The sequence below is a fragment of the Aspergillus ochraceoroseus genome (genome assembly GCF_002846915.1).
Source record: "Aspergillus ochraceoroseus IBT 24754 chromosome Unknown P175scaffold_5, whole genome shotgun sequence".
Classification (NCBI taxonomy): domain Eukaryota; kingdom Fungi; phylum Ascomycota; class Eurotiomycetes; order Eurotiales; family Aspergillaceae; genus Aspergillus; species Aspergillus ochraceoroseus.
The window spans coordinates 2,215,276-2,239,848 of record NW_024468480.1 but is presented as its reverse complement, the minus strand read 5'-3'; the positions used below and the strand labels follow the sequence as shown (position 1 = coordinate 2,239,848).

General features: G+C 50.2%; 8 protein-coding genes across 8 annotated transcripts; 6 read left to right on the top strand and 2 right to left on the bottom strand.

The window, feature by feature from the left end:
• Window positions 1-748: 748 nt before the first annotated feature.
• On the top strand, window positions 749-3,108 carry P175DRAFT_0533402 (Zn(II)2Cys6 transcription factor; the record flags this gene model as incomplete). Its single annotated transcript, XM_040900052.1, has 5 exons — window positions 749-1,594; window positions 1,685-1,863; window positions 1,944-2,242; window positions 2,289-2,506; window positions 2,563-3,108. The coding sequence occupies 5 exons, from the start codon at window positions 749-751 to the stop codon at window positions 3,106-3,108; spliced, it is 2,088 nt and encodes a 695-aa protein (XP_040751789.1).
• A 1,490-nt stretch (window positions 3,109-4,598) lies between these two features.
• On the top strand, window positions 4,599-8,239 carry P175DRAFT_0461210 (hybrid sensor histidine kinase/response regulator). The gene is made up of 6 exons (XM_040894758.1): window positions 4,599-5,559; window positions 5,629-6,297; window positions 6,363-7,418; window positions 7,480-7,756; window positions 7,814-7,928; window positions 7,986-8,239. Exons 1-6 carry the CDS (start codon window positions 4,982-4,984, stop codon window positions 8,195-8,197), a joined length of 2,907 nt encoding a protein of 968 aa, XP_040751788.1. The 5' UTR covers window positions 4,599-4,981; the 3' UTR covers window positions 8,198-8,239.
• Window positions 8,240-8,877: 638 nt separating this feature from the next.
• Window positions 8,878-13,631, top strand: P175DRAFT_0438748 (putative ABC multidrug transporter; the record flags this gene model as incomplete). Its single annotated transcript, XM_040893926.1, has 14 exons — window positions 8,878-9,072; window positions 9,127-9,171; window positions 9,232-9,639; window positions 9,696-10,240; window positions 10,295-11,416; window positions 11,466-11,740; window positions 11,794-11,969; window positions 12,017-12,110; window positions 12,162-12,469; window positions 12,520-12,634; window positions 12,685-12,776; window positions 12,824-12,983; window positions 13,032-13,471; window positions 13,533-13,631. The coding sequence occupies 14 exons, from the start codon at window positions 8,878-8,880 to the stop codon at window positions 13,629-13,631; spliced, it is 4,074 nt and encodes a 1,357-aa protein (XP_040751787.1).
• On the top strand, window positions 13,543-15,143 carry P175DRAFT_0502523 (uncharacterized protein). Its single transcript, XM_040897405.1, has one exon. It carries the CDS (start codon window positions 14,009-14,011, stop codon window positions 14,942-14,944), a length of 936 nt encoding a protein of 311 aa, XP_040751786.1. The 5' UTR covers window positions 13,543-14,008; the 3' UTR covers window positions 14,945-15,143.
• Window positions 15,144-16,181: 1,038 nt separating this feature from the next.
• Window positions 16,182-17,134, top strand: P175DRAFT_0517341 (5'/3'-nucleotidase SurE; the record flags this gene model as incomplete). Its single annotated transcript, XM_040898972.1, has 2 exons — window positions 16,182-16,378; window positions 16,438-17,134. 2 exons carry the CDS (start codon window positions 16,182-16,184, stop codon window positions 17,132-17,134), a joined length of 894 nt encoding a protein of 297 aa, XP_040751785.1.
• A 177-nt stretch (window positions 17,135-17,311) lies between these two features.
• On the top strand, window positions 17,312-18,435 carry P175DRAFT_0283550 (NPP1 family protein). The gene is made up of 2 exons (XM_040892760.1): window positions 17,312-17,715; window positions 17,824-18,435. Exons 1-2 carry the CDS (start codon window positions 17,489-17,491, stop codon window positions 18,326-18,328), a joined length of 732 nt encoding a protein of 243 aa, XP_040751784.1. The 5' UTR covers window positions 17,312-17,488; the 3' UTR covers window positions 18,329-18,435.
• On the bottom strand, window positions 18,411-19,872 carry P175DRAFT_0502520 (uncharacterized protein). The gene has a single exon (XM_040897404.1). It carries the CDS (start codon window positions 19,739-19,741, stop codon window positions 18,542-18,544), a length of 1,200 nt encoding a protein of 399 aa, XP_040751783.1. The 5' UTR covers window positions 19,742-19,872; the 3' UTR covers window positions 18,411-18,541.
• Window positions 19,873-21,553: 1,681 nt separating this feature from the next.
• Window positions 21,554-23,345, bottom strand: P175DRAFT_0524622 (carotenoid oxygenase family protein; the record flags this gene model as incomplete). The annotated part of the gene is made up of 3 exons (XM_040899381.1): window positions 21,554-22,623; window positions 22,657-23,220; window positions 23,283-23,345. The coding sequence occupies 3 exons, from the start codon at window positions 23,343-23,345 to the stop codon at window positions 21,607-21,609; spliced, it is 1,644 nt and encodes a 547-aa protein (XP_040751782.1). The 3' UTR covers window positions 21,554-21,606.
• Between the last annotated feature and the right edge of the window lie 1,228 nt (window positions 23,346-24,573).

Here is a 24,573-nt window from a genome sequence, read left to right as displayed (position 1 = left end):
ATGCATGGTTCCTGGATTTGCTAATGAAAGCGAGAGAGAGGTCTCGTGATGGAAACAAGGATTTTCAGGGAGAAGAAGAAGACGAAGAAGACGAAGAAGAAGAAGAAGAAGAAGAAGAAGAAGAAGAAGAAGAAGAAGAAGAAGACGGCTATCACATTATAAAAGAAGATACCCCGGTCTTGGGCATCATAAATCATCCATTTGGAACCAGGTTTACAAGCACCGGCTTCCATATATACATGAAGCTGTTCTCACCATCAAGGCGAGAAATGTAGGAAACACACATACACATAATACAGCTCTGTTCCGCTATCTAAGGTCGCCATTTGAACGCCGGATTGCGCCAGTCGAGATCTTGGATTTGTTTCTGGGACATTCCCGACAATGCCTGATCGATGTCGGTTTTGTCGGAAGAGTCCAGGTATGTAGGTATAACTGCAGCAGCTTCCTAAATTACCACGGTAAGCCAAGTATAGAAACACAGAACAACCGTCAGAATTTTCAAGTTATAAACCTGTTAAATCCCGCAGCTTTTAATAGTCCGGACTCTTCAGCACGTTAGGGACGCAAGACCTCGGAATAACGGATAGGATCACGTGAGCTATATCCGAACACCCGGCGGTTGTGGTGACGCGAATCATTCCCCGGCACATAACGACCGCGTTTTCAAATTGAAAGATAATTGGGCTAAAGGGGAGACACACCTGGAAAAAATCCGGCCCTCTAATTCCGCTACATCCTGGCAATCATGGCCGATGTCACTCCTTCAGCACAGACGGCTGGGTGGCGAATATCAAAGGCCTGCCAGGAATGCAGGAAGAGGAAGATCAGATGCAATGGCGACAACCCTTGCAAGACTTGCCAGTTACGCAATACGCTGTGTGTTTATCGCGAGGTGATTCGCCAGCGAAGAAAGAAGCATCAGGACCAGCCTGGCTCTGAAGAATTGGTGCCTCCGAATGGGTCCTCTCGGCCCGAGTATGGTGCACGGCAGGAGTCGCCCAGCTCGCTGCAACAGCAGCAACCATCGCACGGCCGAGAGCCGCCGTTGAGTATCAACAATAGTGTCTCGGCCACGCATGTGACCTCATCGTCAAGCAAGGTGCGACTGTACTACGGTTCAACCTCGCATTTCGCCCTGATGCATGAAATTTATAGAGATCTGACCTCCACACCGTCAGCCCACCCTACTGAGAGCCCGCAGGGGCGTGTAGAGGAGGCTGGAGCGGGCCTGGATATGTTTCATTTTCGCCGTATTTTCTTCGGGGTCTCTGCGGATCCAAACGATTCTACCCGGGGATCTCATATGTCGGACTCCCAGATCATGTTTCTACCCTATGAACTGGCCAATAACTTCCTCCAGAGGTTTTTGTGTACAATCTATTTTCTGGTGCCGTTCTGGTCGACTGAAACATTCCAGCAACGTCTCGAGCAGTTCTACAGTCCAAAGTCTACGAATCGTACAGACAAATGGTCCAATTGTATCCTCTTGATGGCGTTGGCGATCGGTGCTCTGGGGACGGAACATGATTCCTGGGCGGATATCCTCTACGAACGGGTCAGGGCCGCTTGCGATTCTACCTTTGAGGACACCGTGAATCTCCAGACGATCCAGCTTTCCATGATCATGATAAGTGCTGCTTAGTTGATCTATTGAGCTAATTGGTTCTGACGCAATCGCTAGCACGCCCATTTTCAGAATGAGCATGGGAGGCCGAACTCGTCGTTTCTCCACTTGGGGACGGCGGCCCGAAAGGCCATCTCCGCCGGCTTGCATAAGGAATCCCCCCATGAGAGTAGCGAAACATCAGACGATGCCTACGAAAGACGAGTGACATTTTGGTTCCTTTACTTTTACGAAAAGTATGTCGGCCTTCTTTCGGCGTCTTCTTTTCTTTTGTTTTCTTTTCCTTTTTGCTTGACGAAGCTGACTGCGGCCACAGCTGGATTTGTTTCCATCTTGGACGTCCAAGTTCACTATCGCGACGGGATGTTGGAATTGCACCGCCGCAAGAGCCGTTTATCCTTGCTCTGATTCATCTTTGCAAATCTATTTCTAGGTCCGCCGATGAGCTCTACGGCCAGCACCACGATTCATTGCTCGCGATGTGGCGGATTGCCAAGTCAATCTGGGATGACCTTCGTTGCTTCGACTCCAAGATGCAGACCGCGTTAGGATTCGGGTTGGACAAAAGTGCTCAACCGGGAAGCATTGGGGTAAGACAGACAATGCTAATAACGCGTAAGTTGGTTGCTCGCGGGTCGTTGAAGTATCGCTGACCTTCCAGTGTATTACCACACTATTCTTTTAACGTTTCGCCCTTTCTTGATCTTCCGCGGTCGATGGAACCATGATATCCGGGTGTCGTCACAGGCCACTTTGAAAAATGGAACGAAGCGGGAAATCCCTTTATGGCTGAATGAGGCCTGTGGTTACGCACTAAGTGCTGCCTGTAGGACCATTCACTTTCTGGGCGAATGTTTTGTGGTCAACGAGCTTGCCAAGGTCGATATTTCGGCATCCATACCTGGTATCTTCACTATATGCTAACGAACATATAGGAACTCCGCTACCATGCCTATTTTCTGTCCAGTTCATGCTTTGCGGTTATTTTCGATCTCCTCCATGGCCAGAACCTTGCTCCTACACATCTCCCATGGATCCATGCAGCCGTCCAAGCCCTTTCGTGCATGCGAGAAAGAGAAGCCCTTGAAAGCTCCATGATTGCCATACAGACCGTGCTTAGGAAAATAGACCCATCCTACGAATGGATCCCGCCCTCTAAAAAAGAGGTCCAGACCTACGGTGTCGACAAGTCCCAGCCGATGGGATTATATGCGAATGACATAGCTTCGTCACGAAGCGGAGAGTTTGTTGAAACTACTGCAAATGGGCAGCCGTATCCTGGGCCTTATCCAATGTATGATTTCCAAGGCAACTCCCTACAACAAGGCATGCATACGCTCTCCGCCAGCGGAAGTGTACACAGTGGCGACGACCTTCTGGATTTCACGCAGTCAGACATGGGATGGAACTTTGATTTCTCCACGATGGATTTGGAGTCGTTCTTCTCGCTCACCCCCACCCTTGACACGCCTCTGTCTTGATTCACTCACGGCGATTCTTGTTGCCGACGACTTGAGTCTAGAATTGATAGGTGCGCGCCAGCTGCATTTACCCGCGAGAAAGTTGTGCCCCCCACAGACTTTAAATTGTCTTCACTAGAAGCGAGCCAATCGTGGTGTCAAGCATTTGGTGGCAACCTAGCACACTAGTGCCTGAGGCAATCGGGTTCGACAATTATAGCGGCTGTCTCTACACCGGTAGATCTTGGATATTAAGCCACAAAAGGCTATATATTCTGGATGGAAGACTGTATACCGCGATCCTACGTCGGTAGGTGCTTTTTTGATATGCTTGGATGTTGATGCTTCATAACCCATATCATATCATGCACTTGGCAGCAGGTATTTACGGGTTTGGGGGTGGTCTTGGGGAGACCTCGCTTGTGTTTCCATTCCTCATATGTAGGGATTCTGTGGATGTGTTTGAGCTCCGCCGAGGTGCGAAAGTTGTCTGTCTCTTCCTAGAGAAGGGATTCCAGCTGTCTATGGATGCCTGATCCCTGAGGCAAACGGCCAAAAGCAGCAGGAGCCGGAGACAGTTCCCGGGCCAATCAGAGTCTGGTTATGTAATCCACTCCACCACAGCGAGTCAAGAAGGTTGCATCGCGGCGGATCATCAGATCATCTATTGGGAACGATGGGAACGAATTTATTGGAACTGCCCTGACCAGGTAGGAAAAGTTTTCACATCCACCATATGGAGATCTATATTCGGGATGGCCCCTCCGCTATCAGGCGGATGACATGGTCCCTGTCGGTCCACCTAACCCTGTTGTACGTCGTCTCCAAATTCTTTCCTGTTATGTAGGAATCACTGCGAGGATATCCCTCTCCCGATTAAAAGCGTTTGGACGATGGCTTTTCGCTTCCAGGAGGCCGTAGGGAGCAGCGGGGGACAAGCGGCCGGTCCCGGGAAATGGCTGGCAAACCGTTCATCCAGACCCATAGATAGTCGGCTTATCCCTGGGTCGTGTAGTTGCAGAGCCCTGCATCTGCCCCGTTATCCGCGAGCTTAAAGTGTACTACTGGACGGCCTAGACCCAGTCGTAGAGGTAGATAGATGATCGGACTACTCTCGACCACAACCTTTTCTTCCGTCCGAACCATGGATCTCAACCCTCCTGTAGGCCAATGCATCTTGATTTTCCCACGTCCTTGGAAAATATTTAGCCTCCTCTCTCTCTCTCTCTCTCTCTCTGGCTCCTGGGTATTTCGCTCTCTCGTGGCCCTGGATCGTGGACGAGGATTGTAGTGTTCTCCGTGACATGCACTAGCACAGCAATCATGGTCCTGTTGGATTCAACAGCGTCCCGTGCTCCCCATTCGGAGCGTTCGGGGGAACGAATGGCACCGGAGCTGGCAAGGTATGTTCTCAGCCCGCAACTCCTGTATGCAGGTCTCCTTGCTGAGGGGCTGTTTGCCCTATTGTACTAGGATATATAAGTTTCGTGCCCTAGACAGCGATAGTGGCCGACGAAATCCCGATCAACAGCAGAGCTCGACTAGCCCGGCTGCAGACCCTGTCTTAGCAGCCCTGGCCCAGCTAGGGCTATATCGATTGGGTTGTAGTCAGGCCTTTGTTACGATCCTCGAGGACAATGAACCATATGTGATTGCGGAGGCCACCACCACGAATTCGGCGACAAGGAGTACCGCAGAAGAACCTAGTCTCGTAGGTGTTGAATCGCTTGGCCCTGACGAGTCTGAGAAAGGACTGGAAGACACAAAGGATACCTCTCGTGTGATCCGGGATATAAGCGTGACGGAGGAGAGCGTGAAAAGCCATCCTCTGATTCTTCGACGGCCTCGTGCTCGATTGTATGCGGAGGTCCCGCTGCGTGGCTCCACGGGGGAGATGATCGGGTCATACGGTGTTCTGGATGATGCTCCTCGCCTTTCTTGGGGACCCAGAGAGTTGGACGATCTTCGCGACGTTGCCGGGCTCGTTGTAGCACATCTAGAAAATGTCTGGGCCGTGGAGTACCACCGTCACTCTCAACGCCAGCTCGATGCGCTCGTCACGTTTGTCGGGGGGCAGTCTGATTTCCAAGAGACTGAGCGAAAGCCTCGCAAGAAGAGCAGTGGCGCAAGCAACAGCATGTCTTCTCGCCCCTCGGACGTTCCCAGTATTGAACATCTTCCGGTGTCAAGCATCGCTCCCGGTGAAATTCTTCCTATACGAACCAAACCGCACCACCCAGAAACCACAGCCAACTCCTTGAACGAACATCAACTACAACTTTCGCCGCGAGAAAAGCACCAGCAACATGTAAGGAGGTGCTCCGAGGAGACAAATAATATCGTTCTCGTGACCGAGACGGGTTCTCCACGTCGGACATCCTGGATTTTCTCTCGGGCCAGCACACTACTTCAGGAATACATGGATATTGACGGTGTTATGTTTTTTGATGCCGCTCGAAATAACTCTAGAAGGTAAGTCACTGTTTTTCTACTTCCCAGATCCATAAGAATACCTTTTTTTTTTTTAACCTGGAAACAAAGCTCTTCCAATGCCAGCGCCAGCGACTGGGACATAAATTCTCATGATGCCGATTCCGGTATCTCACATCGCTCGTTCAGCCAGTCTTCTCATGGACACTGGTCCGACAAGCTATGCGAGCCGTTGGGGGTAGCTGTCTCTGAGAAATCCTCCCTAAATGGCCCCGGCCATTCCCGCAGCGCATTGACTGAAGGATTACTTCATGACATGTTCAATATATTTCCCCACGGCGAAGTCTTTCATTCGATTCAATCAGCCAAAGAAGGTCATCCCCTTCACCAATCAGTAGCTCACCGTTTATCGCACTGCTATCCTGATGCAACATCGATCGTATTTCTGCCCCTCTGGAGCTGGGATAAGTCCAGATGGCTAGCTGCAGCCGTTGTCTGGACATGCGAGGAACAATGGGCATTTGGAGCCGAGGATCTCTACTATCTCAGAGCCTTTGGGGATTCCATCGTCTCCGCGTTCTCCCAACTGGATCGCAGCGCGACCGAGAAGTCCAAGTCAGACCTCCTTGCATCTGTCAGCCATGAGCTGCGGTCTCCGCTCCATGGAATGCTGGCCAGTTCCGAGCTGTTGCAAACTACGGCATTGGAACCAGCCCAAAAGGATATGGTGACGATGGTCGAGACTTGCGGTCTCACTTTACTCGACACGATGAACCATCTGTAGGTTTTTTTTCACTATTGTTCTGGGTGAATCTAATGTGGCTAACACAGCAAAAAACAAAAAGGCTGGACTTCGCGAAAATCAACAATCTGACCCGGGTCCATAAAAAGGGCGGCAGCCATGAAGCGGACATGGAGGATTTGACCTCCGAGTTCGATCTGGATACCTTGGTGGAAGATGTGACTGATTCCTTGTACGCTGGTCACCGGTCGCTCGTCAACGCCTCGAAAATGGCCGGTCGCTATCTTCCTGTTGGAACTGGAGTGGGCCATAGAGGCGGGGGAGGGACTGAGCCCGAGGAGCCAAAGAACATGGGGGATTTATCCGTTATCGTCCGCATCGAGGAGCGGGAGTCATGGAGGATTCAATCCATCTCTGGGGCATGGGGACGGATCATCATGAATCTACTGGGGAATGCGTTTAAATTCACGCGTTCGGGGTTCATCGAGATCTCGTTGGCCCAAAAGGAAGAGAGACACAACGGCTTCAAGTCAGTGTTCGCGCACCTGACAATAACCGACACTGGGTGTGGCATCTCGCGCGACTTCCTAGACAACAAGCTCTTTACTCCATTTTCGCAGGAGGATATCTTAACGGAAGGCGTGGGCTTGGGCCTCAGCATTGTCCAACAACTAGTGGCCTACGTGGATGGTCACGTCGACCTCAAGAGCGAAGTCGGTGTAGGCACCCAAGTGGATGTGTATATTCCGGTTGGGTTTGCCGAACCAGAACCACGTCACCCGAGGTTTTTCGATGCAATGAATCGACCCGGTTGCAGGATCATGAAAAGAGTCTGCTTGGTAGGATTGACGCCGTATGCAGATCTGAGGGAAGCACCGCGTGGGTTGCTGAGCACAGACGCGAAACGCAAGCTCTCTATCCGAGGCGCCATCAGCAACATTCTCCTCAGTCAACCGGGATGGATGCTGTCGTTCGCTGACTCGCTCAACAAGGCATCTGGCGACATCGTCGTGCTAGAAGAGTCCACCTTGAAGAAGATTGCGGAGAAAGGGCCCATCAAGACTGGATTCCGATCCGTTATTGTCCTGGGGGAGCATGGTGTTTCCATTCCGGGGGACTTTACTATTGAAGGCGCAGATGTGATCTATATCCCGCAACCGTACGGGTTTCCCTGATCCATTGGACCCCCCCAACGAATCTATGCTAACCGACGATTACAGACTTGGGCCCCGGAAAGTTATCCAGGCCTTGCAACGTTTCACAGAATCCCAACAACCACATTGCAGCTCGGGTGAGGAAAGCCCTATCTTCGGCCCGATGCCCGGATTTCCGATGCGAGGACGATCACTTTCCGAGGCCTTTGCGATGGCCAAAGGATCAGAATCCCCACCAGTGGTCCGGGAAAATGTGTCCGAGTTTTCCCCTCCGTTGCCACAAGGCTCTGCACAAAGAGATATTCATGTTTTGATTGTGGATGATAACGATATTAACCTGAAGGTATGCCCAACTCTACCGCCAGTCCATCCTCCGACACATCACATGCTAACCTGGCAGATATTGGCTACCTTCATGCGTAAGATCGGATGCAGTTACGAAACCGCGTCTAACGGACTTGTAGCCCTCGAAAAATACCGGAACAGCTTTCGAAAATTCGACTATGTCCTGATGGGTATGTTCCCTTCCCCTCCCCCCGGTCATCTTTTCGGCTTTAACTCACGTCACACAGACATATCCATGCCAATCATGGACGGGATCGTTGCCTCCAGCAGGATCCGAGAGTATGAAGAGGAAAAGTCGCTCCCACGATCGGCCATTATGGCTGTTACGGGCGTGGCCTCCAGTGAAATGCAACAGCAGGCCTTTGCAGCTGGGATAGATGATTACCTGGTGAAACCACTTTCACTTCACGACCTGAAACGAATTATGAACATACCATGAAAGATGTACGGAGTACTTGAGAATTAATCATGAATGAATCTGATATACGTAGAACTCTTTCTAGATACCCCATAACTAGACGGTGGTGCTTACTTGCCGAAGCTTTCCCCTATCTCACGGATTTAACTAGCGTCCGCAAGATCGAGACTAAAAAGAAAAAAACAAACATTAACACCCCTGAACTTGTAAGCGGGTTTGATCTTGGTTTTTTTTCCTGAATTTGGTGCTGGATTGGGATAAACCAGTCACACAGACCACGTCTTCGTAATCGTGGAAACCCACCCCAGACAGATTTGGATTTGTAAGTGCGCATGGTAGTTTTTAATTTCCTTCGCATGTAACTGGTTTCATTGGCTGTCAATTGCCTTGATCTCCGTTCTAGATTGGCGGAAATCCGGCTGTAGGGCAATACGGATGTACGGATTTACGGGTATACAGACTCTGCGCTGGCGTCAGATTGGTAGAAATATAAGAAATATTGCACGGTGCATTCCAGCAGGGACGAACGATGGTAATAAGAGTGTGAGTTAAGAGCTGCGTATCCAATCATCGCGGGAGTACGTGAGGTTGCTAAACAGACGTGGTTAGAGTGAGTATAGAGGTCAATGCTGAAGCTTACACGGTCAATTTCAGTTATACTAACTGCAAACAGTCAAAATCCACGCCCAATACCTAGAGCGATGGACACTCCTTCGTCGGGAACTATCGATATAGAGCTTGGAGACTCATCAACCTCCAAGCGATTAACGCTCACCTTCCGCGATGTCAGTGTACATGTGACGGCTCCCGATGCGGCCTTGGGAGATACATTGTTGTCGGTGGCCGACCCGCGGCAACTATTGGGCTTCCTGAAGAAGGGTTCTCGACCAAAGAGAGTATGGAGCTGTTTGCGATAATTGAAATCGGGTTGTAGCTGACAGATTCAATAGACAATTCTGAACCGAGTAACAGGCCAAGTGAGACCGGGGGAGATGGTACTTACTATCATTGTCTAATTAGCTACATTGGAACACCTCTTGGCTGACAAGTTATAGCTCCTTGTTCTTGGTAGACCTGGATCCGGCTGTACTTCCTTCCTCCGGGTGCTGTCTAACGACCGAGAAGCATTCGATGAGGTTGAAGGCGAGACGCGCTACGGACATATGGATCACAAGGAAGCGAAGAAGTATCGACAACAGATCATGTTCAACACTGAAGATGATATACATTTTCCTACCTTGACGGTCAATCGCACGATGAAGTTTGCCCTGCGCAACAAAGTGCCCAGGGAAAGAGAAGAGGGTGTTGGAAAAGAGGACTTTGTACAGGAACGGAAGGACGGTATTCTGGATTCCCTGGGAATTCATCATACTAAGAAGACGTTGGTGGGTAACGAGTTTGTCCGTGGAGTTTCGGGCGGAGAGAGAAAGCGTGTCTCTCTAGCGGAGGTCATGGCGGGCCATGTAAGTTAACAAGGCTTTCCAATTCGGCCATCGACCGTACTGATACAGGGTGACAGAGTCCCGTTCAATTCTGGGATAACCCAACACGCGGCCTTGATTCCAAATCAGCTGTCGAGTTTGCTCGAATGATTCGCCGTGAAGCTGATGAGAACAATAAAACGATGGTGGCCACTATGTACCAGGCAGGAAATGGAATCTTCGACGAGTTCGACAAGGTCTTGGTTCTTGCTGACGGATTGGTGACCTATTGTGGCCCACGAGGCGAGGCGCGACGTTATTTCGAGGACCTGGGTTTTGTATGCCCTAAGGGAGCCAATATTGCAGATTTCCTCACATCTGTCACAGTACTGACTGAACGTATCGTCGCTCCGGGAATGGAGGGAAAGGTCCCAAATACCCCTCAAGAATTCGAATCGCGCTACCGCGAGAGCTCCATTTATGCTGAGATGCTAGTCTCTATTGTGGCCCCGGAAAAGCTGGTCGGCGAAGAAGAGAACCTGGCCATGGCTGTAGCCCGCGAAAGGAAGAAGAGGCATATTCCCCGCCCTCAGAGTGTGTACACGACTGGACTGTGGGATCAGATTATGGCTTGTACAGTTAGGTACGTCAGCGTAAGATTAATATCAGTCATGAGAAACTAACAGTGAATCGGTAGACAATTCCAGATCATGGCTGGCGACAAAATGTCTCTTGGAATCAAGATGTGTTCTTCAATCATCCAAGCCCTGGTTTGCGGAAGTCTGTTCTATAACCTGAAGCAAGACAGTTCCTCCATCTTCCTCCGACCTGGCGCGCTCTTCTTTCCAGTTCTTTACTACCTTCTTGAGTCGATGTCCGAAACAACCGGGTCATTCATGGGGCGTCCGATTCTTTCTCGTCAGAAGCGCTTTGGATTCTATCGGCCCACGGCGTTTTGTATAGCGAATGCCATCACTGATATCCCAATCACAATTGTCCAGGTCTCATGCTTTTCGCTCATTCTGTACTTCATGACCGCTTTGCAAATGAATGCTGCCAGATTTTTCACATTCTGGATTATCATCATCGTGAACACGCTTTGCTTCATGCAAATGTTCCGAGCTGTCGGAGCTTTGTGCCAGAAGTTTGGAAATGCATCTAAAGTGACCGGCTTACTGTCCACCATTTTCTTCGTGTATGGAGGCTACCTGATCCCCTTCGAGAAGATGCATCCATGGTTCCGCTGGATTTTTTATCTTAACCCCGCCGCGTATGCTTTCGAAGCTGTCATGGCAAACGAATTTACAGGCCTCCAGCTGCAGTGTGTGGAACCCGACTATATTCCTTACGGACCAAGCTATGCTAGTTCCGTTTCTGCGTATCGTGGCTGTGCAGTGCCGGGAAGCAACGACGATGGCATGATATCCGGAGCAGCTTACATTCGTGACCAATATGATTACTCCCGCGGCCATATCTGGCGCAGCTTTGGTGTTATTGTTGGAATGTGGGCGTTCTTCATTTTCCTCACGGCTGTCGGGTTTGAACATCGTAATAGCCAGTCCGGCTCATCGGTACTTCTCTACAAGCGAGGCAGCAAGAAGCAGACTGTCGACGAAGAGAAAAACCAGGCTGTTGCTTCCAGTGAGAACGGCCACACTTTGGGTGAGTCAGGGAAGCAGTCTACCTTCACTTGGAATCATCTGGACTACTTCGTCCCATTTCACGGCGAGCGGAAGCAATTGCTCAACCAAGTTTTTGGATACGTGAAGCCTGGAAACTTGGTCGCTCTTATGGGTTGCTCTGGCGCTGGAAAGACAACGTATGCCCCCTGTTCTAACAAGAATGATCCATATGCTGACATCCAACAGGCTCTTGGACGTCTTAGCTCAACGCAAGGATAGCGGTGAAGTTATCGGATCAATCTTGATCGATGGTCGACCGCAAGACGCCAGCTTCCAGAGATTGACTGGATATTGCGAGCAGATGGATGTCCACGAGGGCACGGCCACTGTTAGAGAGGCGCTTATCTTTTCCGCGTTCCTCCGCCAACCAGAGAGTGTTCCCGAAGAAGAAAAGTTGGCCTACGTTGACCAAATTATTGACCTTCTCGAACTCCGCGATATCCGCGATGCTCTTATTGGAGGTGAGTCTGATAAGAAGATTGTTACCCTGCTTGGTCTCTAATAATGTCTGCAGTCTCTGGAGCTGGTCTTAGCATTGAACAACGGAAGCGAGTAACATTAGGAGTTGAGCTTGTGGCTAAGCCAACGTTACTATTCTTGGACGAACCAACTTCGGGTCTTGACGGGCAGTCCGCCTACAATATAATTCGTTTCCTAAGGAAGCTGGTGGACAACGGCCAAGCTGTTTTAGTATGTATTTCGTCTCTTTATTTGATGGCATCTGCTAACTAGGTCAGTGTACCATTCACCAACCTTCTGCTGTTTTGTTCGATGCGTTTGACTCCTTGCTCCTGCTTGCCAGGGGTGGAAAAATGGCCTATTTCGGAGAGAGTGAGTAAAATCCCATACCATAGATGCGAGGGCGATTCTAACAACCTACAGCCGGTAAGGACTCGGAGAACGTTCTCGGCTATTTCGCACAGAACGGTGCTCCGTGCCCACCAGAAACCAACCCGGCGGAACACATTGTTGAAGTAATCCAAGGCAGCGCAGATCAGAAGACTGACTGGGTGGACGTTTGGAACAAGTCCGAGCAGCGTGAACGCGTCGTCGCGGAGTTAGAGGAACTGAACCGTATCAACCAGGCAAACGCAGGGGAGAAAGAAGACCAGTCGAGCTTTGCGACTTCCCGCTGGTACCAGTTCCGGATAGTCTTACAGCGCATCATGATTCAATTGTGGCGTGAACCCGTACGTTTTCCTATCTCAAGGGAGAGACAGTGGCATACTAATCTGGACAGGATTACATGTGGAACAAAATCATTTTGCACATCTTCGCCGCTCTTTTCAGTGGTTTCACGTTCTGGAAAATGGGTGACGGCACATTTGACCTGCAGCTGCGACTGTTTGCAATCTGTAAGGATTTCCATATCCGTTCTTTTCTAGTGGAGTCCTAACTGGGATAGTCAACTTCATCTTCGTGGCACCGGGGTGTATCAACCAGATGCAGCCATTTTTCCTGCATAACCGTGACATATTTGAGACCAGAGAGAAGAAGGTGCGTGTGCTTCGAACAAATCCAAGATCGGATCTAACAAGACGCAGTCCAAAACATATCACTGGCTGGCTTTTATTGCTGCTCAGGCGGTATCTGAAATTCCCTACCTTATTATTTGTGCCACGCTTTATTTTGCCTGTTGGTACTTTGTGGCTGGTTTCCCTGTGGATGCGAGTGTATCCGGGCATGTGTACCTGCAGATGATTTGTACGTGGCGCAGCCCAGATGCCCGATTTGAAAACTAATCTTGAGTAGTTTATGAATTTTTGTACACATCTCTCGGTCAAGCTATCGCCGCGTATGCACCAAATGAGTACTTTGCCGCCATCACGAACCCGATTGTGATTGGTGCAGGTATGATCACTTTCTGCGGTGTGGTGGTCCCCTATGGGAACATGCAGCCTTTCTGGCGGTACTGGATGTACTACCTTGATCCCTTCAACTACCTGGTCGGAGGCCTCTTGACCGAAGTGCTTTGGGACGTGGAGGTCAAGTGTTCACCCTCTGAATATGTCCAATTCAGCGCCCCTGCGGGACAAACCTGTGGCGAATACATGGCCGACTTCCTCGCTCAACACTCGGGTTACCTACTGGATGCAAATGCCACCACCACCTGCTCCTTCTGCCAGTTCTCCAAGGGAGCAGACTATGCGAAAACGTTTAATCTCCAGGAGAAGTATTATGGTTGGAGAGATGTGAGTAATGCCTGAATTGTTTTTGTTTCTTCGGCCTTGAATCGGTGCTAACATTATATAGACCGGACTTACGGCGCTCTTTTGCATTTCGTCGTATGCAGCAGTGTTTGTGATGATGAAGCTGAGGAGTAAGAAGACCAAGGAGGCTCGCTCGGAGTAAGGCAGTTGTTGAAGACCGTCGGTCAACGCGTCGGATACAGCCCTGGGAGGTATTGGGCACTTAATATTGGCCATTTGCCAGCTGTCCGTTTCGACTTTTGAATTTCATGGTGTTTATAAGATTGTTTTTGCGAATATACTGTATATAGAATAGAAACCGACACGATGTCGAGATAGAATAGAATAATAGAGGGGGAGGTGGACTGAAAAAGCGTCGAATGGGACTAACCCCAAGTAGGAAATCCACTGTATTATGTAAGAAACCAACAAATCCCAGCGATTTTCCCCCTAAAGCGAACGAACGCAACACAACAACACGATTTCTATAGGCAAAGAGTGAAGTCGCGTCCATCGCCCTAGATCCCCCCTTTCTCGATCATGGCTCCTATTACTTCCAAGCCGTATGATCTCTCCGGTCGCACCCCTATTTATCGTCTCAGCAAGAATCCGACGCCGCGACAGCAATCACCACCACCGCCCGTCAACAAAGCTGCTGCTCCTCCCACGCAGCAACACTACCAATCGCCCTACCAGTCTCCCTACCAGTCTCCCTATCCTTCATGCCAATCAGCCCCAGAGGATGGCAAGCAGGCCGCATCCACACAGCCTCCTGCGCAGAATGCTGACCCGGAAGCGAAAGGCTCGCCGTTAACCAAGCGTCGCGGGAGAAAGCTGCAAGAGAATGAAGTCCTGATTCTCGTCAACTATTGCTTGGAGTTTCAAAGCATATGGGCCTCTGATCGATCCCGGTTCTGGCATTCCGTCGCTACGAACCTGAAGCGACAGATTAAACGGAATTTCTCGTGGCAATCCTGCCGACAGATTGTGGATGAGCTGGTGTCGGAGCGACGCGACCGTCTCCGTAATGTCGCAGCTGGAACATCCAGAGAGCAGGTTGTGACTGAGCTTCTTGTCGCAACGGATAAATGGATTGCGTTTAACGACACGGTACAAGGTAGACCTAGTATTTTAACGCCAACCGCCCAAACCCCCAAGCGCCCTGGATCAGTCGACGCCGGCCCTGCAACCGACCCTACCGCGAAACGTCCAAAACAGCAAGGCCGAACGACACCTGCTATCCTCATGCCAGCCCCGCCCGCAGCATCCATAATGGCACCGCCAATCCCCCCTAGTCCCATGATGCCGGCGGTAGATTATCAGAACCTGAAAGTGGATCTCCAAAGTATGAGGATGGATCTGCAAATTTTGCGACGCGAGATGCTGGACCTGAGGCAAGATATGAACGCCAAGCTGGGATCGGTGCTGCAGGCTCTCCACGAGGCCAAGCAACTTAACACCGATTCCCAAAAGTAATGATATCCCCGGAATGGTTCGCGCTGATCGACCCATACCGTTTGAAACTGGCGGCCTCCCGCGGCTTGGATCGGTCGCTCCAGGCCAGGATCTGTAAATGACACCCAGCAGTGAGCAGGCATCCCTGCAGGGCCACCCCCCTCCCTCCTTTCTGATCACGGAGTAGGATCCTCCTATGCTCCCCCCCCCCCCCCCCCCCCTGTGGTAGCCTTGAAAGCGTGGGGGGTGGAGATAGCACTTCCCAGGATGCCCGACGACGCAGCGGTCAACTTCTTAGGCGACCTAGGTCGGGACAATGCCATACCGGATGCCGACAAGGTTTATAGAGAATCCACTTATAATAGACTAGCTCTATATCGGATGATGTGCGAGAGTCGCGTGCAGCGACTCGAGGATGGTACCACCTCTGTGCTCATTTCCTTTGCCGAATCTTCTTTCCTTCATTCAACCCAACGTCTTCCAATATCTCGGTTCTCTGCATCCTTCTCACGCCGTTCAGTTTGTCACCGTTCGAGAGGACCCGGCAGCTCATGATCTGGAAACTCGGAAGTACTTGTGTCCCCGAACAAACCCCCTGTATTGAATACTGCCTAGTTACAGTTTCCCCGATATTCTACCGAGAAACATGTTCATACAGCGAATGAAAGAACCCGTTTGATTTGACTTGTATAACTCTTCTTGTGCTCGAAGTATGCCGTAGCCAGGGTGTTTGGTGCGCCAATGGGTTCCAGCCAGATTAATGCTCACTTAGAAGACACCCACTAGACAACCACCATACCCAATTGGAGCGGGGATAAGCGTTTCCAAATTTATGCAGGTCATTCTGCTATAATCCTAGGCTCTAGCACCGTCTTGGTGGCTTCTCAGGGCTTCGGCAGCAGGTTATTTGACAGAGTTCTCGCCAAGTGGTTTATATTGACCAAGCCATCAATTCCTGAATAACCTCAAAACCCGCTCTGCCTGTCGCAACCATCCTTTATCCCCACGTGTTTGGGTGTCTGGTCCACAGAGACTCCGAAGTTAGTGGAGGCGATCGTCCGCTTAATCTATTAGATTTCCAGGACTCCGTAGTTTGGCATTGTCTGAAGAATCGTCGGCGGAACTGCTTCGTTTCGGCCACCTCGCTGCGAGACGAGATCACATTCCAGGGCAATCCCTTCAGGTGCTTCCTGCCACATAAATTGTGAACATCGCCGTCCCTCCCCCGCTGCTTCGAATCGCCAAGGACTTTTTCACCATGCGCTTTCCGCTCGCGGCGGCTACCCTCCCCCTGGCTGCTCAAGCCATCAACATTATATCCAGCAACGATGACGGCTGGGCTGAAATCAACATTCGCTCGCTATACGGCGCGCTGACCGCTGTGGGATATTCGGTAGTGGTCTCCGCACCGGCAGAGAACGAAAGTGGCACCGGTATGGAGCAGCCTACACCGACGTGGAGTTCTTCATGCCACTAATAGTTAAACTACCAGGCTCTTTGGATATTGCTCCGAGCGATCGCACTGAACCTTGTGAATTCAACAGCTGTCCTGCGGATAGTGGAGCATACGGCAACAACGCCACGGATCCACATCTCAATTGGGTCAACTCTTACCCTGTGACTTCTATCAAACACGGAATTGAAGTGGTCGCACCGCAGTTTTTCGGTGGTAACCCAGACCTAGCCGTCTCCGGGCCCAACGTCGGTAACAACTTGGGGCTCGCGGTTTTGTTGTCGGGCACCGTTGGCGCCGCCAACTACGCTGCGGGGACCGCAGGCATTCCCGCAATTGCATTCTCTGGCGACACTGGATCCCAGACCGCATGGAACGCGACTCTTCCCGTCTACAGTGCAATCTACGCGCAACTGGCGACTAAAGTGACGGAGCGCATCGTGGCTGCTGGAGCACCGTACCTACCCGATGGCGTATGGCTGAACGTGAACTTTCCAGCTGTGAGCGACTCTAGCTGCGCGAGCGTTGGTGACTTCGCATTCGTTCTGTCCCGGATCTACACGGCCGTGCCTCTTCTCACATCGGACGATGTGGAAACATGTGGTAGCAAACGTCTGCCTACGGAGACAACCGTGGTCGATACGGACGGGTGTTATGTCAGTATCTCGGTGGGCGACTCAAACAAGCTAGATGCCAATGCAACTCTGCAGGGGGATGTTTTGGAGAAATTAGGCGATTTCTTGACTTGTCTGCCGTAGTTCAGGAGCTACGGAACTAGTCGGTTTTGTGCAGTAGCTGCTAGTCGCATAGTGATATAGTCTAAGTGTCTTTGGCGGATCAACTCCGCATGGGTCCAATATATCAATTCGCCGTTGATTCTTCTCGAATCCAGCACGTTTGCAACCCAGTGGCTTGACACTGAATCGTAATTCTTCACTCCGCGTGAAGGAATTTTGGAGTCGAGACGGGCCCGACATAGCTCCACCACGGGAAGATATTGATCCTCATGGGGGAACATGGTGAAGAGTTGAAGATATAAATTTTGCACGGTTTTCCGGCTCTTGTGATGATATTCCTTCTCACAAAGTATCACAACCACCGAAGAATTCAAAATGCCTTCCCGAACCATGCTGCTGGCTTCTCTCGTGGCAAGCACTCTGTCGCTTGCACAGGGCATGATCATTCCCCGCGCAGTCATTGACCATGACAAAGTCGTCGGGTTCGCTGAGACCGTCCCTGACGACACCATCGGCGAGATGTATCTTGCCTACAAGCCATACCTTTACGTGGTTAACGGCTGCGTTCCATACCCTGGTGTCGACGCCGAAGGAAACACTAGGTATGACCCCCCCCCCCCTTTTTTTTTTTTTTCCCTATGTGATATATGCCATCCATATGGAAAATCAACCACAGAAGAAAAGCAAAGAAGCCCTAACAATCACATTAGTGGCGGTCTCGCCCCCACTGGTTCCCCCAGTGGTGGCTGCTCCTCCAGCACCGGCCAGGTCTACGCCCGTGCCAACATGACTGCTGGAACCAGCGGCACCGAGAAAGCCATCATGTACGCCTGGTACGCCCCCAAGGACGAGCCCTCCGATGGGCTCGGCCACCGTCACGAGTGGGAGGGCGTGATTGTTTGGCTCAACGACGCATCCTCGACGGATGCCTCGAACGTCGTGGCCGTGTGCCCTTCGGCCCATGGCGCCTGGGACTGCTCTACGGACTCGTACACGCTGAGTGGCACACACCCGCTCATCAAATACTACAGTATCTGGCCCATCGACCATCACTGTGGGTTGACGGATACCGTTGGGGGCATGCAGCCGCTGATTGCGTGGGAGAGTTTGACTGATGCGGCCCAGACGGCGCTGCAGAACACTGACTTCGGCAAGGCAAATGTGCCGTTCAAGGATGGGAACTTTGTATCGAACTTGGATAAGGCTACCTATTAGATAGACACGTTGTCGGGCCTAGGTCACGACTACTTGGGGAAGCGGGGAGGAGGCAGGTATTGAGGCTTCCTCTAGGGATCATGGATGGATGGATGAATTTTACGTTTCAGGATATGAAGTATGAACTCTATATATAATGGAACCCATTGATGTATTTTCATTTGTCATGGAATGACCAAATCTTTGTGTCCAGAGGATCCTGAAGATAATTGTCTATGCGGAGATACATTGGGAGTAAAATTCATTCCACTCGTGGCACACGGCGCCTTCAACGCAGGTCGTGGATCCCGTGTACATACGGCCACCGCATTGGTAGTAGAGCGCCACGGCTGTGCCGCTGGATGCAGCGGAAGACGGCGTGCTGGTAGCCTTGGTTTTGGTCACCATAGTAGTGCGTGTGGCGGAAGGAGCGAAAGGCAGAGAGGATGCGATGCCAATAGGAGCGGTCAAGGTGGAGGGGGCAGAGGGAGAGGAACGAGATTCCGAGACAGAAGAAGTTGCAGGCGACTTCGCAGCAGATGACATAGATGAGATATCATCAGAGGTTGTAGACGAGGTAGCAGCAGAAGTAGCGCTTGCGGTAGTGGTAGTGGTGGCTGCGCTGCCAGAGCCTGTCACGGCCGTGCCAGTGGAAGTGATAGCAGAAGTAGCCTGGGAGATTGACGTAGCACCACTGTACATCGTAGGACCTGGAACCGTATAAGAGCTGATGCTCGAGTAGATGTTGACCAGAATGCCAGCCTCTTCCGGGGTGTACAGTGCTGTTCCCAACACACCAGTAGGCTGGTCGCTACCAGAACCAGTCACCTGAAGGTTAAAGCACTGGGGATAGTTCTGGGCACCGTCCTCCGACCCAGCGCTGTGGAGGGCAATGATCTCATGGCGCAGGACATAGTTTCCCGGTGCGATGGATTCGGGAATCTTGACCATCCAGCTGTTGTTGTTCGCAATGAGCTGGTCATCGCCCCAGGTGCCGGGAACGGCAGAGTCACTCACAAGACCAACCCCGTCGATCTTGAAGAATTTCAGACTGGTCTTATCAACACTCTCGCAGGACCCATCACAGCTAGCGAGGTAGTCAATCACCGGGCCATGATGGCTCTCCGGCCAGTCAGTCCACTGGAGGTTGATGCTGTCGCCAGCTGCCACCACCACATGAGCCTCGGCATTGGTGGCGTTGAGATGGCAGATAATATCAGACGAATTATACTGATCCGGAGAAATGAAGCCATTGGCAGTGTTTGGTGTTTGCCATGCAGCGACCTTGGGAGGATCCGACATGTAAGGATCGGTGTTGATATCCCAACCCGCGTAGTAGACACCGTTCACGACGATATTGGTGACATGGCCATGAGCGGCGACTTGGGTGGCAGCCACCAAGAGCGTAGCCCAAACCGGATAGTTGAAAGGCATTTTGAATGATAGAAGTGAATGGTTTCAAAGAATGGATGTCGCGAACCGGCGCAATGAAGAGAGTAGAAAGAATGAAAGGAAACCGCCAATCAATGGGGCAATGAATGATAAAGACGGAAGAAATGCTTGAGTGAAGGAAACTGATGCTGGAATCGAGGGCATACTGGACGCTTTTAAGTCTACATTTTTCAATCCTTCGACCTTCATCTTACCGTGCTGAATGTATCCCAAACCGCCGTTCGATAGCTCTCCCCACTTGGGCTTTTGAGTTCAAACCCCCAGCGCTAAGCATTGTCCAAGCGTCATTGCGATTCGGTCCGCATGAACATTTGAGCTTCCGGGTATAATATGAATAACGCAGAAGCCGCGTGTTGCAGGGGCTATTCGTGTTCCAGCTTGCAGCGAACCCTTAATGGGCCGTTTAGGATAGAAGGATACAGCGGCTTGTCTACCAATAATAGCCGGCGCTACGTGTTGCAAGTATGCCCCGGTTTCAAGTCTGTAACAATAGTGCATTAACAGTGCATGCATCTCTGATTCTTGAATACTGCATTATGCTTAAGCTTGATAGCCTGGGTTCTGTCAGTTTTCATACTCTTCATTCTTCGGTGACAGCAAATTACTAAAAATGGTAACTATATATAGGACTCCAATGGATTCACCTTACAGTTGCTCAGCATTAAAGTGCATGCTTATGATATTGAATGGATCACTTAGCTTTCCGGGATTTAGGAGAGTGTGAACTAAACTCATCTTCCAGAGTGGCAGCTGCACTCGAGCTTTATATCGCCACGCCTGATTCTATCCAGTTGGCTCCTTGGACTGAATGGATAAAATAAAACACGCTCCCTCTCAACACAGACATGCATGACGTGTTCATTCATTACCTGGGTCTAAGCTCTATACGTGTGTCATGCGGCAGATATGAAACATTGGTTTATATCTATTTGAGAGACTGCAGAACCTAGGTAGTAGTACCCACTGCCAACGTAGTTCAATTTTCATTGACGTTAAATACAATCGAAGCCACGAGGTGCTTCTCATGTTGAAGAACCTTGATCATAACGACAGATACATAGCAACTCCTCCCGGGTTATTGCATCACCTCCAACGACGTTATTCAGCATCATGCATTTGACCTGGGTTTCTTTTTGGAATTTGGTCGTAAGCTGAAATATACCAATAAGAGGTATCGCTACACTCCTAGAGATTGCGTGCAAAGTTTCCTGCTCCACATACTGGGAAAGCCCAATACGCATCTTAGTCTCTCCCCTGATAGTGGCTAGGTAGGCTTGGAGACACCCGTTGACATCTCGAGCCCAGTCTATCGGTTTACAAAACGGACCTTCAATCCCCGTGAAGGATGAGTAGTGGTTTTCAGGGGTAGGCTCTGGCAGGGGGGCCCCCTGTATGGCTCGAAAAAGAAAGGTTCGGGTTGGGCCTGATCATTATTTTCCAGATCCATTGAGATAATCTTGACAGAAGAGGGAGGTGGGTTTCCCTGCTGTACGCATACTTCAATTCTGCCCATTGCGTTTATGCGGTCTTGAAGGAGATCCATCGTAGGAGGCTAGCGGAAGGGAGATACGAAGTGCTTCTTGGAGTAATAATGGGTGGGCAATATTACAGTCTTAATATATATTATGGCATGATAGCTACTATATTAATGCAACTATTAGCAGGCATTCAAACAGGTATTGAGGTAGGTATTGAAGCAGAAGATATATAACAGTATAGTAGAATACCACTAGGATCCGCTTCAACAGCCTAGTCAGATGAATTCTACTCTTCTACTCCGTACTATTCGTAAGTCTCCAGAATTTACCAGCAGAAACCGTCTGATATCGCTTTTTTGCAGACCAAACTCAACAGCCAACAGGATCCCTGACATGAGTCCCGTGGAGGGTTATTGATATTGCGTGGTCAATTTCAGCTCTTGCGACCTCCGTCATGTCTCTAGCATTCAGACACATCAAGTAACTAGTTCCCTTTTCTCCATCCAGAACTACGCTTAACAAATAGCCGGCATCTTCGGACTCATCCGTGCCATCAGACACAAAGATAGCCTCGCCAGGTGTATGGGGCTTCGGCTCCTTCCCCCAATATGTGATCTCATTTGTCTCCAGGTCGATTTTTCCAAGTCCATCCACGAATGACGAGTATCCCCGGTCGACGATCCCATACGTATATCGCTGCTTCTTCGTCCCATAATGTGGGTTTAGCGTAGGGAGCTCTCCTGCTCCCTTGACGGCCTTGATGATCTCCGCAGAGCGAATCTTTCCCTTGGGAATTCTCCCCTTCATAGGCACTCCCGCGAGCTTATAGCGAACGAACGTTGGGCTGGCCGATTCATGTGGTGGTCGCCCTGATCCAGTGGAGAGGACATTCTCATAGTATAAGTTTCGCATCAGCCGGTCGTCGGGATACTGGATAATGTCACAAAGGATATCAACCGTTCCCTTCTCGCTCTTTGCCTCCTGGAACGCGTTCACCGTGTGGAAACTAAAAAACGCTGGACTTTGGAATGTTACGACCTGCCCCCGTCCTCCTTTCCGGTCCACCACGTACCACTTGGTCTGAGCGTGTGGGTTGAACTTCAAAGCATCGATAATATTTCTCCCCCACAGCACAGACGCCCCATGCCCCGTGAAATACAATGGCCAGACGCAAAGGATAATGAAGTCTTCCGTGAGGAAGAAAGAGTGAATATAGGCGGCTTTGACCCCTGGACCGCGTATGGTCGCAATTATTTCGGTCTTCCCTGTATCTGCAGAGGTCTTGAAAATCCGATAGGCCCCCCCACTGAGCCCGAAATTCAAGTTATAGTTGTACAGATCTCCGGTTACCTGGTCATATCTCGCGTGCGCACAGGAAAGCGGCCCCTGTTCCGAAATTAGTTACTGCATTCGTTCCACGTTGCCAGAATGGTGTAAACAAGCCTTCAGATCAGGGTGGAGGGAAGCCTGGCTTGTGACCCCTACTGGCTCCAGCGTGTTTATATCCGAATACTGAATCTGGTTCGCATCCGTCAGGTTTGTCAATGTGCCTTTTGGCATCCCCGGCATATTTGGTCTGACAGTGACCGCCACGTTTGCCATTCCCGGAATGCGACTGTCAGGCCTGCTCGGTTGGAAAACCGATTTGACTTTCTCAAAAAACGACACGCAAGGATCCCTCTTTTGCCCGAAGGTAATGATACCGTCGAGGTGACCGGTCTTGCGCGCTCGCTCGATCAGGTCATCCACCTGGCTTCTAGACGTGTAGTAGACGCGACAACTGCCAGAGCCATCTGGAACAATCTGAAATCTATGTAGCTGAGAGAATCCGTCAAACCAGTGACTTCGAGCGTATTCCCCCTTCTCTGAGTCGACCTTGTAGGACCCTGGACCTGTTCGATACAGTGTCCCAGCTAGTTGTGGCGGGAAGGTACCGACGACCTTGAGTTCGATCGGGGTAGGAGATGTGAAGGAAGCATCAAACTAAACGGGGCTTAGTCCTGACTAGAGTCCTAGAAGCTGATATGGTACGAAAGGGTGCCTACAGCTGCATCGTTCGGCCAGTCTTTGTATGACGTTTTCGCTTGGTTCTCCTCAGTCGCAGGCATGCCGAAAGTACTAATTCAGCGGCAAATTGATGTCAAACGATTATATGAACATGGCTTTTCAGACATGAATCACCCTTAAAGCGATTGATTTCGGGATGTTCTGGAAGCTTTTTATACCTAATAAACCTTGTAACAGCTTCGCTAAAGGCTACCAACCTAGGTATTCTTTGGCTTCGTATTCAACTGGAGGCATCCACTGGGGTTCGTTTTAGGGTTAGGTGTAACCTATAAACAAATAAAAATACTTTTTACACTTTTTTGTATATTTTCCACAGCTTTGTAATACCGCTGCGTATTCGATTCGGAAAAGTTTTAAAATCTCAAAATATCAGTGTAATTTATATTACCCTAATCGGTCAGCTAGATAGATCCTGGTAACTACCCAAGTAAGTACGGAGTATACCGACAGGCCTGAACAATATTGAATCAAGTCATAAATACTAATATTCTTCTAATTCTAGAGTTTATTCTTCTAAATAATAAATAATTACATTACTGTTAACTATGGAGTGGAATCCAGCCAGGAGTCATCCAGTAGCTCCTTTGCTGCCTTTTCAATGACGAGGTTTGGAAGGCCATATCGATGCCGCTATCACTGATATTCAAGGACTGGCAGACAAAAGTTTTGAATACTGTTCAATAGTGCACCCCGAGACAACCACAAGGCGGTGCTCTTTTTCTCCTGTATTTGCCGGCCCAGCCCTTACCGTTACCAGGGGTGTAGCCCTAAGTCCGCGTGTGAGACTGTACGTTCTATATTCTCAATAGTATGGGAAGTAAAGTTAGCAACTGCGGCGAGGACGCATCTAGCTCCTCACTACGTAAGATCGGCAGGCATGTTGATGCCTTTGACTTACAAAACTTGATTTATGCCCATCATATTGGAACTGAAAATTGAGGAGCTACAGTCTCATTTCTTACTCAATAAGCCCTGGGATCATAGGCGGTCCGGACAGGAGTTGCCGTTTATATTATATAGATTTAAATCATTTGGCACAAACTAGATCTGTCTTTCCCTACTTTTAGTCGAGATGCTGCCCTTTTTTCCAAAGACTTCCCCTCTTCTCAAGGCATGTTGTATTCCCGTCGGCTTTAGGGTCTACTTAGGGAAGTGGAGCAGAAACAATTCGCTTCGGGGGCAAGCTCCGCTCGATTTGTAAGAAAGAGGTTATGTGGACCCTTATAATGACGTTCATTTACTATCGGAATCGTCTCCTGCAGGCTTATC

What these genes read in the sequence shown, in the direction of transcription:
- P175DRAFT_0461210 (XM_040894758.1), top strand. Translation starts at nt 4,982, where the DNA reads ATGATCGGGTCATACGGTGTTCTGGATGATGCTCCTCGCCTTTCTTGG. An exon ending in ATAACGATATTAACCTGAAG is followed by an intron (nt 7,757 to 7,813) that starts GTATGCCCAACT and finishes CTAACCTGGCAG; the next exon opens with ATATTGGCTACCTTCATGCG. An exon ending in ATTCGACTATGTCCTGATGG is followed by an intron (nt 7,929 to 7,985) that starts GTATGTTCCCTT and finishes CACGTCACACAG; the next exon opens with ACATATCCATGCCAATCATG.
- P175DRAFT_0502523 (XM_040897405.1), top strand. Translation starts at nt 14,009, where the DNA reads ATGGCTCCTATTACTTCCAAGCCGTATGATCTCTCCGGTCGCACCCCT.
- P175DRAFT_0283550 (XM_040892760.1), top strand. Translation starts at nt 17,489, where the DNA reads ATGCCTTCCCGAACCATGCTGCTGGCTTCTCTCGTGGCAAGCACTCTG. An exon ending in GACGCCGAAGGAAACACTAG is followed by an intron (nt 17,716 to 17,823) that starts GTATGACCCCCC and finishes CAATCACATTAG; the next exon opens with TGGCGGTCTCGCCCCCACTG.
- P175DRAFT_0502520 (XM_040897404.1), bottom strand. Translation starts at nt 19,741, where the DNA reads ATGCCTTTCAACTATCCGGTTTGGGCTACGCTCTTGGTGGCTGCCACC.